This window comes from Phyllobates terribilis, unplaced genomic scaffold (assembly GCF_046119375.1).
Source record: "Phyllobates terribilis strain yellow unplaced genomic scaffold, ASM4611937v1 Scaffold_7__3_contigs__length_470593459, whole genome shotgun sequence".
Classification (NCBI taxonomy): Eukaryota; Metazoa; Chordata; class Amphibia; order Anura; family Dendrobatidae; genus Phyllobates; species Phyllobates terribilis.
Genome location: NW_027362767.1, coordinates 386246738 through 386265192, shown reverse-complemented (window position 1 = coordinate 386265192; position 18455 = coordinate 386246738). Strand labels below are relative to the sequence as shown.

At 45.3% G+C, this 18455-nt stretch overlaps 1 protein-coding gene across 2 annotated transcripts in view; it reads right to left on the bottom strand.

Moving 5' to 3' along the window:
• Nucleotides 1-18455, bottom strand: part of LOC141154930 (inositol-trisphosphate 3-kinase A-like) — a 78288-nt gene that overhangs the window by 33457 nt on the left and 26376 nt on the right. For both annotated transcript variants that reach the window (XM_073641494.1, XM_073641493.1), the window contains exon 2: nucleotides 6559-8137. In XM_073641494.1, the coding sequence (XP_073497595.1) occupies nucleotides 6559-7863 (1305 nt within the window). In that variant the 5' untranslated portion in view covers nucleotides 7864-8137. The remainder of the gene's footprint in view (nucleotides 1-6558; nucleotides 8138-18455) is intronic.

Here is an 18455-nt window from a genome sequence, read left to right as displayed (position 1 = left end):
GATCTTTTCTATGAGGAGCTTAGCTAATAGGTATATAATGACCAGCTTGCTGACGGTTTCCGATAAGCTCCTTTCCCCTGAAAAAAGTATTCCGTAAATCGGAACACGGAGGTTTCATCAGAACGCGATGTGTTTCTTCAAATCCCCATTCAAATAAATGAACAAGTGAAAAATCTGCCACGTTAACACATACCTTCATTTTATATATTAACTATTGTATAACTTATGGATCCAGGATAGAAGAACCCCCAACTTGCTAAATTAGGTGGGCGATGCATCCAGGCAGAGAATAGATGGAGAGGTGGCTGCACACGCCTGCTGGAAGTGAACAGGGGGGAGGGGGGGGGGGGAAGATCCCATGGCGAGTAAAGGGTTAACACTGATGGTTTCCCTCTGCTAGACCTGGTGAACCAGCTGCTGGAGGATCAGTCACCTCCCCTGAAGGTGGAGACATCACACCCTGCTGTTTGTTCAGTGAGGCAGGAATTTCTGACACAGAACTTTGGAATTCCTGACAACTCCATTCAACAGAGAAAAGACCAAAATAACCAGTATCAGCAATAACCAGTATCAGCAATAACCAGTATCAGCACATCACCTCCCCTGGTATCAGGTCTATACTGAGAGTGCAGGGCATCACCCCTGTCCCCAGCCTACGGACCCCAGGAGCACAGTGACAGAAAAATCACCTAAGATTTTATGTCAAAGTCGCGCTGTAGCCTAAAGGGACTCTATAATATAAGTGAAGCAGGGCTGCTATTCCACCCATGAGGTAGTGTTGGGTATTGCAGCTCATCTCTATTCAGGTGAGTGAAGCCGAGCTGCAATACTGAACATGGCCACATGGACAAGAGTGGCGCTGTTTTGGGGGAAAAAAAAAAAAGATGACCCTAACTTTTTTCTAATCCCAGGCAACTCTTAAAGGAAACGTGACATCAGAAGACTTTTCAGCAGTCTCATGAACATCACAGACAGGATTACAATATGACTAATAACACCTCTATATACAATAGATAACATAGGATCCACCATTCACAATAGGTGGTGGCACAGCTCACCTCCTCCCCCTCTGTCCTGTACAAAAGACTAATTACACGCGATCCACATTTACAATAGGCGATATTACAGCTCACCTCCTCCTCCTCCTTCTGTACAATGACTTTTGCCTAGGTTACAGCAAGCCCATTTTATTCTTCAATACAAATAGACAGGGTGAGAGTCAGTCTATTGCTGCTAATATTCATGTGAAGAGCAGGAGGTAGAAGTCTCAAAGAATACTCCCATCAGCCAGAGGACATGGTACAACACTGCGCTCAACCACAATTTTTTTCCGTTCTGCAAATACATCATTTTTGGGGAGTTCAGGCTGAAATACAGCACCACACTTGTCCTCAGGTTCTGTGTGGTATTGCAGCGGTCATCACCTGAGCATTGCTATGGACCTATATTATTACAGGGCTGGCTCAGATTTAAAGGGGTGTGCTAAAAATATCAAAGGAGCCAATTCCCAGCAATCACACGACGGGAGGGGAACCACTTGGAAATAACAGTATAGTAAAAAAAAAATAACAAGCGGAACAAAAAAAAATGAGAGCAGAAGCTGAGAGGAAACAGGAGAAAGTGACAATGTGTATTCATGTGTAGGTAGAAATGACTGAGTAATGCATCGAGTGCGGAGTGTACGGCTCAAAGTTCCCCCAAAATCTGGAAACTGTGGGCTAAAAGGTTTTTATCTGAAATGCGGAGATATAAAAGCAGAAACTGTTTAAAACAGAAATCTCTTTATTGCCCCTACCAACCAATCACAGCGCAGCTTTCAATCTACCAGAGCAGTTTAAGAAACGAAAGCAGAGCTCTGATTGGTTGCTAAGGGTAACTTATGTCTTTTATGAAGAGACCTAAGTGAGGCCTACTATCCAAAAATACAACTACGGTCCAAAAATGAATCCAGAATCAACACCTGGTTCATAAAACGGTGTTAAAAGATGATTAAATCACTGAAAGGAGAACTTTGGTGAAAAATATTTTCCGATACGTCACAGATATGATTATTCGGTGAAGTCTAAGATTTTGGGTTAAAGTATGTTCCTCCGAAGCTTTAAGGGGTCACCCGCCTCATATGTATAGAGTTATTCCGTGGCATGCTTTGCTCTGTACATGGCTGCCCTATTAGGTTTCCATAAAGTGGTCACATCATAGCCCCACATGTACACTATAAAGACAAAAGTATGTGCCCCCTCCACATGACACCTACAGGGGTTTTTATGACCTTACAATCTACATCCATAGACATTAACATGTAGTTGGTCCCCACTTTGCTGCTATTAAAGCCCCTACGCTCCGGGGAAGGATTTCTACAAGATTTTGGAGGTGTTTTTAGGAATTCTTGCCCCTTCATCCAGAAGAGCATTTGTGAGGTCAGATATTGATATTGGGGAGAGGCTGGGCTCACAATCTCCATTATAGGTGTTGGATGGGGTTGAGGTCCCCCAACCATGTTTTTATTGGACTTGTCACTGGACACAGTCATGGGGAACAGAAGAGGGCCTTCCCCAAACTGTTCCCACAAAGCTGTCTACAACTGTCTACAGCTGTCTACAACTGTCCACAATGTCTTGTGCTGAAGTATTAATATTTTCCTTCATTGGAACTAAGGGGCCGAGGCCGATCCCTGATAACAAGCCCCTAGCATTATTCCTCCTCCACCAAACATTATAGGGGGCACAATGCAGTCAGGCGGGTAACGTTCTCCTGGCGTTCATCAAACCCAGACTCATCCATCAGAAAAGTGTGATAAGTCACTGCACTGGACACGTTTCCTCCAGAGTCCAGTGGTTACGGCTTTACACCACTCCAACCGACGCTCGGCATTGTGCTTGGTGATGTAAGGCTGCATGCAGCTACTCGGCCATGAAGCTCCCGGCAGGGCCGCTGTGTTTGTGCTGATGTTAATACCAGAGGACGTCTGGACTCTGCAGTTATGTAGTCAGCAGAACGTTGGTGACTTTTCTGCCCTCTGCTCCTCAGCACTCGGCCCCCCGGTCTGTAATGTTACAGGGTCTCCACTTCGGGGCTGAGTTGCTGTGGTTCCTTCCGCTTCTCAATAATATCACTCACAGGTGATGGGGGAAAATTTAGGAGGGAAGAAATGTCATGAACGGACTTGTTACCCCGGTGGCTCCTATTACAGGACCGCGCTGGTATTAGTGAGTTCTTGGTTATACACCAAGGGGGGCGTCGGGCCGGATGTTATACACCAAAGTGGGGGGACCGTGGGACTGAATGAAAAACCTGAATTCAATGACTAAGACGTGTGTCCTATATAATTTGTATGGACATACAGTGTCCCATATACACTAGATACACTATATGGATAGTTCGGGCTGCATTAATCTACTGTCAGGATCCCTGTAAGCTGTAGTAGATGCAAATATCCTACAGATCAATGGCGTCTTTATGAAACCTAAGAACACACTCCTAAATTGTATAAAATCACCAAGGTGGAGAATTCCTTGAAATGAGCAGTAATGCTGACTGTATCCTTACATAAGTGCTCGATGGGTGGAATTGCTCCCGTGTAAGTAACACGTATCAGAGGATTAGGGCGCCACAGAAAGGGATTAACTGATTCACACATCCTCACCCTATGTTTTAAGAACAGGTTTTTCCAACTAGTTCTGAAAATAGGTGAGGGATGGGTGCGTTTCCAGGGGTTATATTTAGAAGCATGTAAATAACTTGAGAAGACAATATAACCTAGCCTCGGATATCTATTCTTATCAAACAAAACACGTTGTACTCCGTCCAATGCCACATGCAAACTGACTGAGGGCATCCAGGGAATGAGGAGATGGCGGCCGTTCATGGGTCTGAGGACATCTGGAGACCTTCTGGACCTCTCCAGCTGTAATACCATTGCAAATGGAGCTGGCCACCGACATTGGATGGTTGTCAGATCAGACACTCGTTACTAATGCATGGGGGTATCCCATAAGCAATATTTAGCACCTACCCGCAGGTGATAAATGTATGATCAGAGGTGGTCCAACTGCAGGATGCCCACCAATTCCAAGAATAAAGATTCAGCATGCATGATCATTGCAGGGTTATGCATTCACATTACCACTGAACTCACAAAGGGGACCCTTGTTCTTTGGATTACTGGGGTCCCAACAGTTGGACCACCACTGATCATACATCTTGAGGACAGTCGATAAATATTGGTGATGGGTTAACCCATACACATTAGATAGAAGTTAGCAAGTGTTTGAAAGATTGGTGAACAATCGTGCACAGATTGGAACCTGGCCATATATATTCTTACAAGGCTCTTTTCAGCAGATGAAGTTATCAGTCACCTTATACGATCGTTCATTGTTAAATTTCACCCGACAATCGCTCGTTATGGTCATTTTCATAAACTTTAGCCTAATGTTTATAGGCCACCCATAGGGTCTGTTCACACCATCGCAGAGGCCTCCATCAGAGGTATACATAAGGAGGACATCCCAATACGCTGGGAGCTTTCTCGGTGCCTATGTCATCATGAAAAAGGGGCGATTGTCAAAGACGGATATTAAAAATGGAAGCCAAATGGATTGTACGACCGGCATCAAAGGGAAAACTTGAATTGAAAGAGACAAATGATCTTTTCATAAGTTTGGTCATTGTATTGTATCAGCTGCTGAGCACCAGTATAATGGATCATATACACCCCACAGTGGTGACCCAATAGAAGTGATATCAGACCAAGGGATGATCATTTTCTCTTTTTTTGTGGATGCCATACACAGAGCGGTTTCAATTGTAAAACATCTACAGGGCAACTAACCTCTGTCTAAAGCCCCCATACACCAGGTTCGGCCGACAGTGGCTATCTTCTCCGACTCCTCCATATGGATCGTCCGAGTGCTCCTATGTTCTCTATGACAGTGCCACTGACAGACATTTCTCATAATCGAGACCATCAGGCTTATAACAGAGAAAAAGTCCAAAATCGAACACATCAGATCCTTATCTTCCCTGACACCTTATGTAGGGGGAGAATCGGGGCCTCCCATACACATTAGACTGATGGCCGATCCCGTTGATATCTGTGAGCTTGGCCAAAGTTAGTCTAATGTGTATGGGGGCCTTTATGCTTATCGCTCGGAAGACCAAATGGAAAAATAGTCCAATTTTTTTATTTAAAAAAAAGCCAATTTTTCACCTATTTGTCATTCATTTTTTACAGGCAGATTAGTTCCTGATTATTGCAATAGATCCTATTTACTTGCATTGGTCTATGTGCTGTCCATGATATGCTCATGTTTGGCACAAGGACAGCCTAGGGACCAAAAGTACACCCGTCAGAACGAGTCCTTATTCACACATCAGTATGTTCGGTTAGTATAGTAAGTCAAGACCAAGACGGGCTCCAACACACGGAGCGAGAGAATTTTCTTGCTCCTAAGTTCAAGTACCCATCGTTTTCAATGAGGTTCTGGTTCAAGTTCAGGAACAGTTCTGGTATCCAAACTAAACTATGGACTAAAGTTTTGGTCGGGTACCAAAACCCGAACTTCCACGGGTCCGCTCATCCCTAGGGGCTAGTAGGGAGTTCATTCATTTTGCAGGGGAATAGCAATCTCGCCTATAAAACCATTACAACCGTATGCACGGTTTTCAGGATGAAAGAGCCGATCCCCCCGAAAATCAAGTTACTGTTTACAAGCAAATTGAAAGTCACAGAGGCTACTAGCCGGGGCGGCTTTGGGCTGCTCCATCTGGTTCCACTCCAGATTTTGGCTTACTAAAAGAGATGAAACACTAAATAAACAAAACTGCCATTGTGAGTGCCAAGCTACGGCTATTAATGCTTCCCCGGCGTTCAGAGAATCCGCAGATTACAAGAACATAAGGTGGCGATGGTGCCGGTAGGACATGCAACAGCGTCACTATCAAAGGAGCGTCACTATCAATGGAGGCCATGCAAAAAAGCGCTGCACCCCCGTGCTGGCAGTACTGAACCTCTAACACAACTTCTTCTGACAATTCATTATGACAGGTCAGAAGAGAAAAGAAAAAGAATTACAAATTCAGAATGGTGGGAATGTGATAAGACGATCAGATCTCTAAGATGCGAGTGAGTTTCGGCTGTCATATGAGAATCAGGTGAGACCACTAGAATTCCTTATGGTAAGGGAAGATGGATGATAGTCAGAGCTCATGTGATCGTCATAAGTCACCCACATCTGCTCAGCAATGCCCGACAGTCGCCGGTGACACCAGCCCATGGCTTTGGCTTTGGTCATGCAACATGAATAGGACATTGCGGAACGTGACAGATCGTTGCAATCGTAAGATCTGTGCTACGGTCAACTGCTTGCGACTATTCACCTGCTTCATAAACTACAACTCCCAGCACGCTCCGATAACTGGAGGATGTCAGGGCATGCTGCGAGTTGTAGTTTCGGAGCAGCTGAGGAGCCACATGTTGCAATAATCTCACCTCTCAGGAACGAAGTCCCCCCCCCTCTCACACCAAAAAAAAAAAAAAAGCCTCGGCTCTAAACTTACTGATGCTCCGTGCTCCTCGGCACCGCAGACCATTAACCCACTGGACTCTAAGTCACTGCCGATGAAGTCATCTTCAGACTCCTCGAAGGATGAAGCCGACGAGAGGCCGGAGGAACTGGACAACTTGCGTAGAAAAAGGGAAGGCACTGGGGACCCACCACAGCCGCTATCCGAGCAGGGCGACTCGGCCTCACCCGAGAGGGGGACGTCAAGGCTGAACCCCGTTTCAAGGAACTGGGGGGACAAAGACTGGGGCACGCAGCGCTTAGGACTGACATCTCGGGTGACAATAAGTCGGGGGATGGCATAGTTGTGGGTATCGGAGTTCAGAAGAAAAGGGGGTCCCCTTCTGTTGAACAGCGAGCCGCCACTCTGCACGGTTTTGGGGGGACAGTCTGTATCCGGGGGAGTAACGGTTAACTTAAGGCCACCGATTCCAGAGTCAGTAGTCCACAGTTCCTCCACGGGACAATGATGAGGGTGATTGTTCGATCCCATTTTATCATCTGGGGGAACAACAGAGATGGTGACGTGCGATAAAACCCCTCCGCTCTCAGCCGTCGTGGCTTCACACAGGGGTCTTCTAAAAGTTTGTTCCCCCACCATGGTGTTCATGGGGTGATGGAGTCCGTTCTCTCTACAGTTGCCACCTGCAGGTTCCAAAACTTCGCTGCCCACTTTATCCATCCGCCCAACGCCTTCTAGGGTCCGCTCTTTGCCCCCCATTATCCTGAGGTTGTCAGCAGGAGACCCCAAGATCATCTTCTTTCCGTCATCCAGCCATACTCGTTCCTTGGCGGTGGTCAGACCGGGCTTGGCGGCATCGAACTTGGACATATCCTTTCTGAGCCGCCCACCCTGCCCATCCAGTCTCATGTCAGGAGCTGCGGCAGCTGGTGTACCCCGTGCTGTACCCTGGCCAGCAGACGGTGGGCGCTCTCCTCCTGGAAGGGTCAAGTCCTCTGATCCGCAATCTGCTGAAATACTCTGTGCTGCACTGGATGTCAGCCTATTATCAGTTACACTCGTCACTGTCCTAGGTGCAGCATTGCAGCCAGCATCAGACCTTTCTTGTATGAGACTTGCTGATGGTTTCCCTTCCAATTCAGGCTGCTGTATACTTAGATTGTGTTTTCTTCTATTGGAAGGCGGCCTCCTGCCCTTTTCCGGACAAGCGAGGTCCTCAGCCGGGCTTTTGTCTTCTCTTCTCCGCCTCCTTCGCACTCGGAGGCGCTTCTTCCACTCTCCGCCAGCGGAGAAACCTACAGCAGCTTTGGCTGCGCGATCTGAATAGTTTTGTCCCATCACAGCCACCGTTTACACGGAGATTCCCTCCTCTTGTTCTAAGCGTCACTCGACAATCCTCCAATCAGAACCCAGTGGGCGCTGTCTGGCTCCAGGCAACGCGTTCAGCGCGTATATATCACTGCGCATCAAGAAGTTTCTTTTGTAAAAGTTGATACTGTATTCCTCCGCATTATAGTTGGTGGCTTTAAAAAAGTAGTCCGTGATTTATGTCAGAAGGAATCTCACTTCTGTTTTCCAGGGACCTCTTCCTCTTCACAGGGAGGAGACTTATCTGCGGAGATACAAAAATTACACTGAGTTTAAACCACTGCCAGCAAGTAAAGTGATATCACAATTGGTGGAAGTTATTTACACACAGAATGATGGGTTTCTCTTTTTTTGTAAGTCATTCACCATCTTGTTGACATGTATGATGCAACATAACATTAACGGCGCCACGCGGGATAGATAGAAGATAAATCGGTAAATAAATGGATAGATAGAAAGAAAAGCAGGGATGGACTGGGACTGAGTTTCAGCTCTGGCATTTGAATGTATAAAGGCCTATGCTGTACCCGTCCCTGAGCCCCAGATGGGGATATCCAAAACTAATATTACCCTGCCTCAAGGAAATCAAGATTTACTGCAAGACCAATATTTCTAATAATACAAATATATGAGATTGAATAATAAAAATATTGCAATATAACATGTAGCGTCCAACCCACAGCAAACCTATATAGTATGATGGTCCCCCACAGCTCCCAAAAGTAAAAATCCTTATACTCACCTAATCCAGACTCCTCGTCCTCCACAGCATCTGTCTCGTCTTCTACCGGTGTCACAGTGCATACAGTGTCTCTGGCAGGCTGCAGACGGAAGCATGCCAGAGTAAGTGACAGAACCAGTGGCTCTGTGCTACATAACAACTGTAAGCAGTATCGGTGTCTTGAGGATGCAGATACTGTTAACAGCTTACTAGACAATGAGGACCACGGTCAGACCAGCCCATCTGGCATTTGCCAGAAATGCCAGATGGCCAGTCCGGCCCTGGATAGAAGGATAGATAGATAGATAGATAGATAGATAGATAGATAGATAGATAGATAGATAGATAGAGTGTTGGACTGGGGTGCCAAGGGTCCATCAGTAACCAAGTCCAGGGCCCTACTTTTCAACTACATGCAAATGTGACATTGTCCTCAATCACAAATTTATATAACAAACTGGTATTGTTAAATGAATAAGATGCTGCCTTTGTCTGTACATAGTGATTAAAGTATATTGTGCCAAGTACTGCCCATATAAGAGGGTGGTGGCCCACCGGAGGATTCTCCTGTGGGTGGATAGATAGATATACAAATTATATATATATATATATATATATATATATATATATATATATATATATATATATATATATATATATATAATAGCTAGATAGAAGGATAGCTGGATAGATAGATAAGGATTAGATAGATAATAGATAGAAGCATAGCTAGATAGAAGGATAGATAGATAGTGTAAGGTGGCAGTGTTCACACCGTGCAGTAACTGAGGCAGTGACCCAAGCAAGTCCAACATAAACTGCTTTATTCAGCAACTCACGGGTAAACAGAAAAGTCCTCCGGTTCGCAGCCGGGTTAACACGAGTCCTTAAACAACGGTTGCCGTGAGCAACGGCCGCGCCGGGCCACTCAGAGCCTGACAGATGCAGAGGCTTCCCAGGAGTGGGTCCAGCCACACTCAGTCCTGCTGAGCTTTCCTGCTGTGCTCCTAGCAGGTTCCAACATAGAACAACACTAAACCTTAGTGCAGGGTTTTTAAAGGACCTGTGGCAAGAGCCACTGGAAAACCCAGGTTGGAGGGAGGAGGCCGCCCCACTGCCTCCTGTGACCTCCTCCAAGAAATGAAGGCCCTGCCGGGTTTTACTTAATCTGCCTTAGCCAGATAGCCTGACCAGGTGATTGCTCACCTTCACTCCTGCATTGCAGCCGCAGGTGAGTTTGTGACTGCAATGCACTCCAATGGATTTAATAGGTCTCTGTACACATTCTGGGGGATATATAACGTCCCTCGTATACGATCCCAATCACTGCCTCACAATAGATAGATAGATAGAAGGACAGATAGAAGGATAGATAGATATGGATAGATAAGGGTTAGATAGATAAATAGAGAAAAATTAAGCAGCAAACATGCAGAAAAAATGTGAAAAACTCATGGTGCAAGCCTCCTGGACAAAGAATCCCATAATCCGTCAGATATATAAAGATGAAAAGAGGCAGAACTCCATTATTAGGCAAAAAGTGTGGACTTTATTAGCCCATGTGGCGACGTTTCGGCCCGATCACAGAACCTTTCTCAAGCTTGAGAAAGGACTACGCCCAATGTCAAGTGACTTTAAGTGGCTTCAACAATTGTGGGAATAGAAACATTTTTCAATCGTTACTCGTTGTCGTCTTTTTGTTCTGAATTTTGTGCCTCCTCCATCTTGATATTTCTGGTGGTGTCAGTTCCTAAGGTGATATCAGATAAAAAATGTGGTGACACAAATGCCACCAGATGAACCAGGACAGTATTGGCAGGATCCTTGGGATGGTGAGGGTTAGCTGAAAATTTGGTATTTCTGATCTATGTTTTGGGACAATGGATATAAGATTATCATCGGATACCAGAAAAAGAATCACATCTGTAGGAGACCATATACCATCGGTAGCTCAGCCAACAGTTCTTACCCCTGAACCCCAATAGACGTGGATGCTCGGCAAATGTTCTCAAGCAGGAGAGGGGAATAGATTTCTGCCTGGCACCTCCAGCGGAACTAACTGATTGGGCATGCTGAAATTCAATATGGCTAATCCTTATTTCCCCAGACATTTTCTGTTATCACCACTTATAGTTCCTATGCTATATAACCCTGACATCTCAGCAGACAAGTTTAAGATCCTCCCATTACACTTCTTTGCTAGAAGACCTATCCCGACCAACCTTCCTCCTGGCACCATCTTCACCCCCAATTTCTCGATTAGATCTGACAAATAGGCATATAAATTCAATGGTGATATGCCATCGCAGGAAACATTGGCGCTGCTTATGTCGAGGAGAGAACAGTTGTTCGAGTGCCGACCAGGATATACAGATCAGCAAATAAGAAAAGCAAAGACAGAAAATTGGATGCAATTTTGTAATGAGTCATGTAGGCAATAAAAAAAAAAAACAGGATGTGCCTGGAGGGACGTAGACAAAAAAAGACAACAATTAAGTCATCTTTTGAAGTATCTGGCCATTAGAGTAGAGCAGACCGGTCTAGTCATCATAAGAAATTAAACACTAGTCAATGCTCGTAATGTGGAAAATAAAGTAACTTTGAAATAGGTCTTAAAAGAGTATTCTCAAGTTTGGAAATCATTCCCTGTCCATGGAGGTCTGAGTCGCACCGATCCCGAGAACCAGAGCCCGGTGTGAATGGAGCAGTGACTGATATGGCCGGTTTTCGGCATTCTCATAGGAATGAGCGGAGCATGAGCGACCAACACTTATTTCACTTAGATTCCATTATCCCGCAGATTTTAGAAAACCCCTTCAATTAAAATCTTCCTACCGCTTCTACAGCTCCTATATGGACTATGCATCTCCATGGTAACAGACAACAAACAATCCCTCTGTAGTCAGACCCTGCCTTCTCTCTGTACTCTTATGTCTGGCTCACATACTGTTTGTTTGCACAAAGTGGGGGACGAACAGGATATAATATAAGACAGGATTAGACTACGCAGGGGCTAGTTGTAGTCTGTTACCATTGAGACCAAATTCTGCAGAGGAGCTGTGTGCGCGAAACGATAAAATGCATTGAAAGGGTCCTTTTACCATTTTAGCGTTACATTGAGTTGCTAAAGTGGACACAGCCTTAACAAGGGGGGGGGTTGTTTTGGGGTTTAAAATAAATGGACAAGAGCAGATTATAGATAGACGTATATAAAGAAGATACATCTCTCAGAATGTGGATTTTTTTTTCATTTTTGGAAAGTAGTAAAATTTAAAAAAAAAAATATGTCAATTTGGCATTTTTGTAATTGTACTGACCCTTATAAAAAGCAACCTCATATTGCTTTGTCGATGGCAAAAAAATAAAAAAACATATGAAGAGAGTTACAGGTCATAGAAAGCACAGATGAAAAAAATGGAAGCGAAAATTTGTTAAATGACAAAACCTCCTCCTCAGAAACTAAAGATTATCTCACATTTTGTTAGAGATCCATTAAAGGGGTTGTCCCATTAAGGTCCCCTAAGGTCCTGCGATGCCTGCACATGAGGAAAGAGATATAGCGAAACAGAAGAACTATACTACATTTCTAATTGGAGATATTTGCTAATAATATTATTATTATTATTATTACACCTACTACATATTGGGATAGGATCTTGGAGATGGGAATTCCCCTTTAAGTGCATGTAATTTGGGCTAAAAATTATTTTTGCAATTCGGTGTCATTAACAGTTTTGTACCTTTCTATATACTCTTTGCTGGCTGCAGAATGAGTTAACTGAGAATCGATCATTGAGCTCATTCTGACAGTCTGATTGGGAGTTAGTAAACTCTGTTCTCTGTCTTTTTCTGAGCTCTTCTTAGCTGATTTATGACCATAGACCACATCAAAGTTGAAGCCTGTAAGAGCAAAACGGTGCCAAATTTTTAAACAGACTCAACTGCAAAAATGATTTTTAGCCCCAAATACAAGTTTAATTATGGAACTTTAACCCCTGATGTGCTATTACTTTTTTACATTGAGTGCGGGTATCCTCCCTACAATAAGGACTACAGTATGTCCTCTGTTTCCTGAAAGAAAAGCTGTGAGATAAGGAGCTGTTTGCTACCAGTGATAAGGTAAACCTCAGGGGGGAAACGTCTTAAAATATGACACGATGGGAACACAGTTTCCTTTTCTGCTCGGAGAGTGTCCGCCCAGCAGCGGCGGATAATAGCAGCGCTCACAATAACACACATACACGGCTCCGCCATACACAGCTCCATGTACAAACGTGTCCTTGTGACACAATCCCAGCTGGGGACTCATTGTGGCCGCACTGATGCGACTGGTGTGTGACGCCGGCATGACTGCCATGCTTGTCAGCAGCTTGTCTGTGACTCACACAAGGAATAGGCCTGACTGATGCATTGTATCACTGCTGGCCTGAGGCAGATACTAAAATACCAAACATGACTCCATTGATGCCTAAACGCTAAACTAGAGGATGTCCGAACCCCATAGAAAGTGTCGGGAAACAGGATGCAATTACTACACGAGTAACGTTATTAAGGATTAGAGATGGGTGTCCGAGGCTGAACGCCGAACATGGACTTTGTCCTGAAGTCCGTTGCAGTGTTCAGAAGATCCAGGGGTAAAGATAGAGAGATCCGGGGGGGGTAAAAAGAGGGATAGAGAGATCATCCGGGGGGTAAAGAGAGAGACAGAGAGATCATCCGTGGGGTAAAGAGAGAGATAGAGAGATCATCTGGGGGGTAAAGAGAGAGATAAAGAGAGATAGAGAGATCTGGGGGGTAAAGAGAGAGATCGAGAGATCCGAGGGTAAGGAGAGAGATTGAGAGATCCGGGGGGTAAAGAGAGGGATAGAGAGATCATCCGGGGGGTAAAGAGAGAGATAGAGAGATCCGAGGGTAAGGAGAGAGATTGAGAGATCCGAGGGGTAAAGAGAGGGATAGAGAGATCATCCGGGGGGTAAAGAGAGAGATAGAGAGATCATCTGGGGGGTAAAGAGAGAGAGATAGAGAGATCTGGGGGGTAAAGAGAGAGATAGAGAGATCATCTGGGGGGTAAAGAGAGAGAGATTGAGAGATCCGGGGGTAAGGAGAGAGATCCGGGGGTAAGGAGAGAGATCCGGGGGTAAGGAGAGAGATCCGGGGGTAAGGAGAGAGATCGAGAGATCTGGGAGTAAGGAGAGAGATCAAGAGATCTGGGGGTAAGGAGAGAGATCGAGAGATCTGGGGGTAAGGAGAGAGATCGAGAGATCTGGGGGTAAGGAGAGAGATCGAGAGATCTGGGGGTAAGGAGAGAGATCTGAGGGTAAGGAGAGAGATCGAGAGATCTGAGGGTAAGGAGAGAGATCTTGGGTAAGGAGAGAGATTGAGAGATCTGGGGGTAAGGAGAGAGATCGAAAGATCCGGGGGGTAAGGAGAGAGAGATCAAGAGATCCGGGGGGTAAGGAGAGGGATAGAGAGATCATCCGGGGGGTAAAGAGAGAGATAGAGAGATCATCTGGGGGGTAAAGAGAGAGATAAAGAGAGATAGAGAGATCTGGGGGGTAAAGAGAGAGATCGAGAGATCCGAGGGTAAGGAGAGAGATTGAGAGATCCGGGGGTAAGGAGAGAGATCCGGGGGTAAGGAGAGAGATCCGGGGGGTAAGGAGAGAGATCCGGGGGGTAAGGAGAGAGATCCGGGGGGTAAGGAGAGAGATCGAGAGATCCGGGGGGTAAGGAGAGAGATCGAGAGATCCGGGGGGTAAGGAGAGAGATCCGGGGGGTGAGGAGAGAGATAGAGGGAGAGAGAGATTTTAAATAAAGTTTGGTTGAGAACCTGAACTTCCCCCGGTCCGCCCATCCCTATCATGCATTCTTTCTCTGCACCGTCTTCCAAGATCTCCATACATATTATCAATCTGGTGTATATACTGAAAAATTAGGGCTGATCGGCTTAACGAGCATTTGAGAGAACCCTTGTGCCTGTTCATTAGCCCATGGCGGCAATAAGCCGATGAATCTCCACTGGTGGGTTCCATCTTTTATATCCACCTGAAAATCATCGTTGTCAGCACCACATCTCATGCCGACAATGATCATTTTTTAGGGATAGAATTAAACCATTCTACAATTAGTGGGGGTCCGACCACTGATCGGCAGAACGGAAAACTTTTATCCCCATTTGAACGGAGCGGCAGTGTGCATATCCGAACGCCGATCCATCCATTGTCCATGGGGCTTTTCCCAGCAGCCGCATAGAGAATGAATGAAGAGGTGGTCAGGGGTCCGATCTGTTCCTACATTTTGTAACGGGGATAAAAGAGCCCCTTTAAGGATAAAAATGATCCATTCTGCCGATCGGTGCTGGTTCCAGCGGTCGGACACACAACTATCAGCAAGTTATTGTTTATGTGATGTGAGTGCTGCAGCCCATCAGCTGCTGTTGACTCTTTAATGTCACGTGAGCGCTGCAGGCTATCAGCAGCCATTGATTGTTTGTGTGATGTGACTGCTGCAGCCCATCAGCTGCTGTTGACTCCTTAATGTCACGTGAGCGCTGCAGGCTATCAGCAGCCATTGATTGTTTGTGTGATGTGACTGCTGCAGCCCATCAGCTGCTGTTGACTCTTTAATGTCACGTGAGCGCTGCAGGCTATCAGCAGCCGTTGATTGTTTGTGTGATTTGAGTGCTGCAGCCCAACAGGTATGATAGGTATACGTTAACAATTGTTTGTCCCCATACAGTTTCACCGCATACAATGGGCTTTAAACGAGTGTTGATCAACCTGATTACTTCCTTGACCGGATCTTGTTGGCAGAAATCTGCTATGTTAATCATCCTTTACTCACAAATTGGGATTTAATCCAATCGTTCTGCTCTAATACAGGAAATTCTATTAGGGATATGTCATATAAGCAATTCTCTTCATACACAAGTAATGGGAACTTTTGCAAGATCTCCTCACACTTACCAGTCATTCTACCATGTCCCCACTCATTGCACAGTTGTGGGAAATACGAGAATAACATTTTACGGCAATATGTGCAATAAATTCTGAACAGCCCATGGAAAGACGTGGCGATGAGAATAAACACATGCGCGGGGCTCATCCGAAACCAGAGAGAACTCTCTATTTCACATATGACTTCCTGATCTCATGCCGTGACCTCATACAGTTACACAAACACTTACATTTACATGAATTAAGCAGGACTCTTACGTTTGTCTGGGACAGGAAGGAAGTGTGATCCGGAGATCAACACAACGATACACTGTGTACTCTGCGATAATCACATACATTGCATAATAGTGTTCAATTGGGAAGATTTCCAATGAATTCTGAGCATGTGCCCTGGTGGCGAGCACACCCTGGAAGAGCAAGAAGTGACCCTGACAAGCGCAAAAAAATTATATTGCGACCCTTTAATTTAGGGACTTGGTAATGTTATGGGAAGGATCCATTTAAAGGGGTTGTATAGGATTAAAAAAGTAGATTCTGGTTTTCAGAAACAGCGCCGCTCTCGCCTATGGACTGTGTCTGATATTAAGGTTTAGCCCTGTACACTTGAATTGGGCTGAGCTGCAATTAGTCTTGGAACTAGTCGCAAGGCAAAATCTTCAACACAGCCCCCAGTTATTAATACTATTGGTCTTTTCATATGAGCCAAAGAGACCTTTTGAGTCCCTCTAAGCTCCAGGTTCTGAAACCCCTACATCCAGGCTCGGACTGGCCCACCGGAGAACAGGTGAATTCCCGGGTGGGTCCCACACATGAACAGTGCTTGGCACAGTACACTTGGTGCACTACATGAAGACAAAAGTAGCAACCGGCATCTTATTTAAGTAACTACCTATTTTATTTTTAAACTCCTAAAACCAGCTCGGACTGGCCCACCGGAGAACAGGTGAATCCTCGGATGGGCCCCACACATGAGCAGTGCTTGCCACACTACACTTGATAAACTACATGGAGACAAAAGTACCAAACAGCATCTCATTTAACTACCTATTTTATTCTTTTTTGCAGCACCTACAGCCAGGCTCAGAGTAGCCCACCGGAGACCAGGTGAATCCCCAGGTGGGCCCCACACACGAGCAGTGCTTGCCACACTACACTTTATACACTACATGGAGACAAAAGTACCCACCAACATCTCATTTATTTAACAAGCTACCTATTTTATTCTTTTTTAAGCCCCTACAACCAGGCATGGAATGGCCCACCAGAGAACAGGTGAATCCCCGGGTGGGCCCCACACACGAGCAGTGCTTGTCACACTACACTTTATACACTACATGGAGACAAAAGTGCCAAACAGCATCTCATTTAGTTAACAAACTACCTATTTTATTATTTTTGTAAGCTTAGGCTGAAAGAACATAAAAGAGCAGCAACAAACCACATGTTATCCTCGATCCCCAGCCAATAATATTTGCATGTAGGTGAAGAGCAAGCCCAAGAACCAGTGTTAATGGTGGGCTTTCGGTACCACAGTTCGACACAGCCTACACCCAGTATAATTATGCCTGCAATACTTGACGCAACCAATGGACTGAAGTGGAATTGTTTTTGGAATAAAGAACATATTGTACTTTTTTTCTTATATCGGACAACCCCTTTAAAGCGTCTATACATCTAACAAATACTGACCAACTCCCCAATGTACCCAGGAGTCTCACGGGAAAGAGGAGATCTTGTGGTCTCCAGTAAATCCACAAGGTCTGTTACAGAAGACGACGTCTGGACATCGGGTTGTTGCTCATTCAGGAGGAAAAGCTGTGTGTATTTTATATTAAAACATTTTGGCTATCACGGTTTATGGGGGGGGGGGGCATTTTTTGTCTGGCACTGTTTATGAGTGCACTTACTGGCTAATACTATTATTTGGTGCTCTCCATGGTTGACACAGTTTATGGGAGCACTCTGGTGCTGTTTATAGAGGAACTCTGGCTGGTACTTATTATAGCAGCACTCTATGACTCACAGACAGAAGAGGCCCCTGTGTTAGAACTATATATGGGCCCTTTGCTCACCATAATGTACATTTCCACCTGCTTTGAAGGTGGTAGTGGCCCCCTTACCTCTTGGGCCCCTGTGCGGCTGTACAGGTTGCATTAATGGCATGTCTGTCCCTGACCTGGCTAACACTTCATAGTGACACTCTTTGGCTTCTACTGTTTATGAGGGCACTCTCCTACTCATATTGTTTATGGTGACACTCTCAACCTAATACTGTTAACTTGGGAGCTCTCTTTCTGGCACTTTTTATGGAGGCACTGATGATACGGTTTATGGAGGCGCTCTCTTACTGGTATTGTATATGGGGAAAATGTTCTGATACAGTTTATGGAGGCACTCTCCTGCTGATACCGTTTATGGAGGCACTCTCCTTCTGATTCCGTGTATGGGGGAACTCTCCTTCTGATACCGTTTATGGGTGCACTCTCCTTCTGATACCGTTTATGGAGGCACTCTCCTGCTGATACCGTTTATGGAGGCACTCTCCTGCTGATACCGTTTATGGAGGCACTCTCCTGCTGATACCGTTTATGGGGGCACTCTCCTGCTGATACCGTTTATGGAGGCACTCTCCTTCTGATACCGTTTATGGGTGCACTCTCCTTCTGATACCGTTTATGGGTGCACTCTCCTTCTGATACCGTTTATGGGTGCACTCTCCTTCTGATACCGTTTATGGAGGCACTCTCCTTCTGATACCGTTTATGGGTGCACTCTCCTTCTGATACCGTTTATGGAGGCACTCTCCTTCTGATACCGTTTATGGGTGCACTCTCCTTCTGATACCGTTTATGGAGGCACTCTCCTTCTGATACCGTTTATGGAGGCAC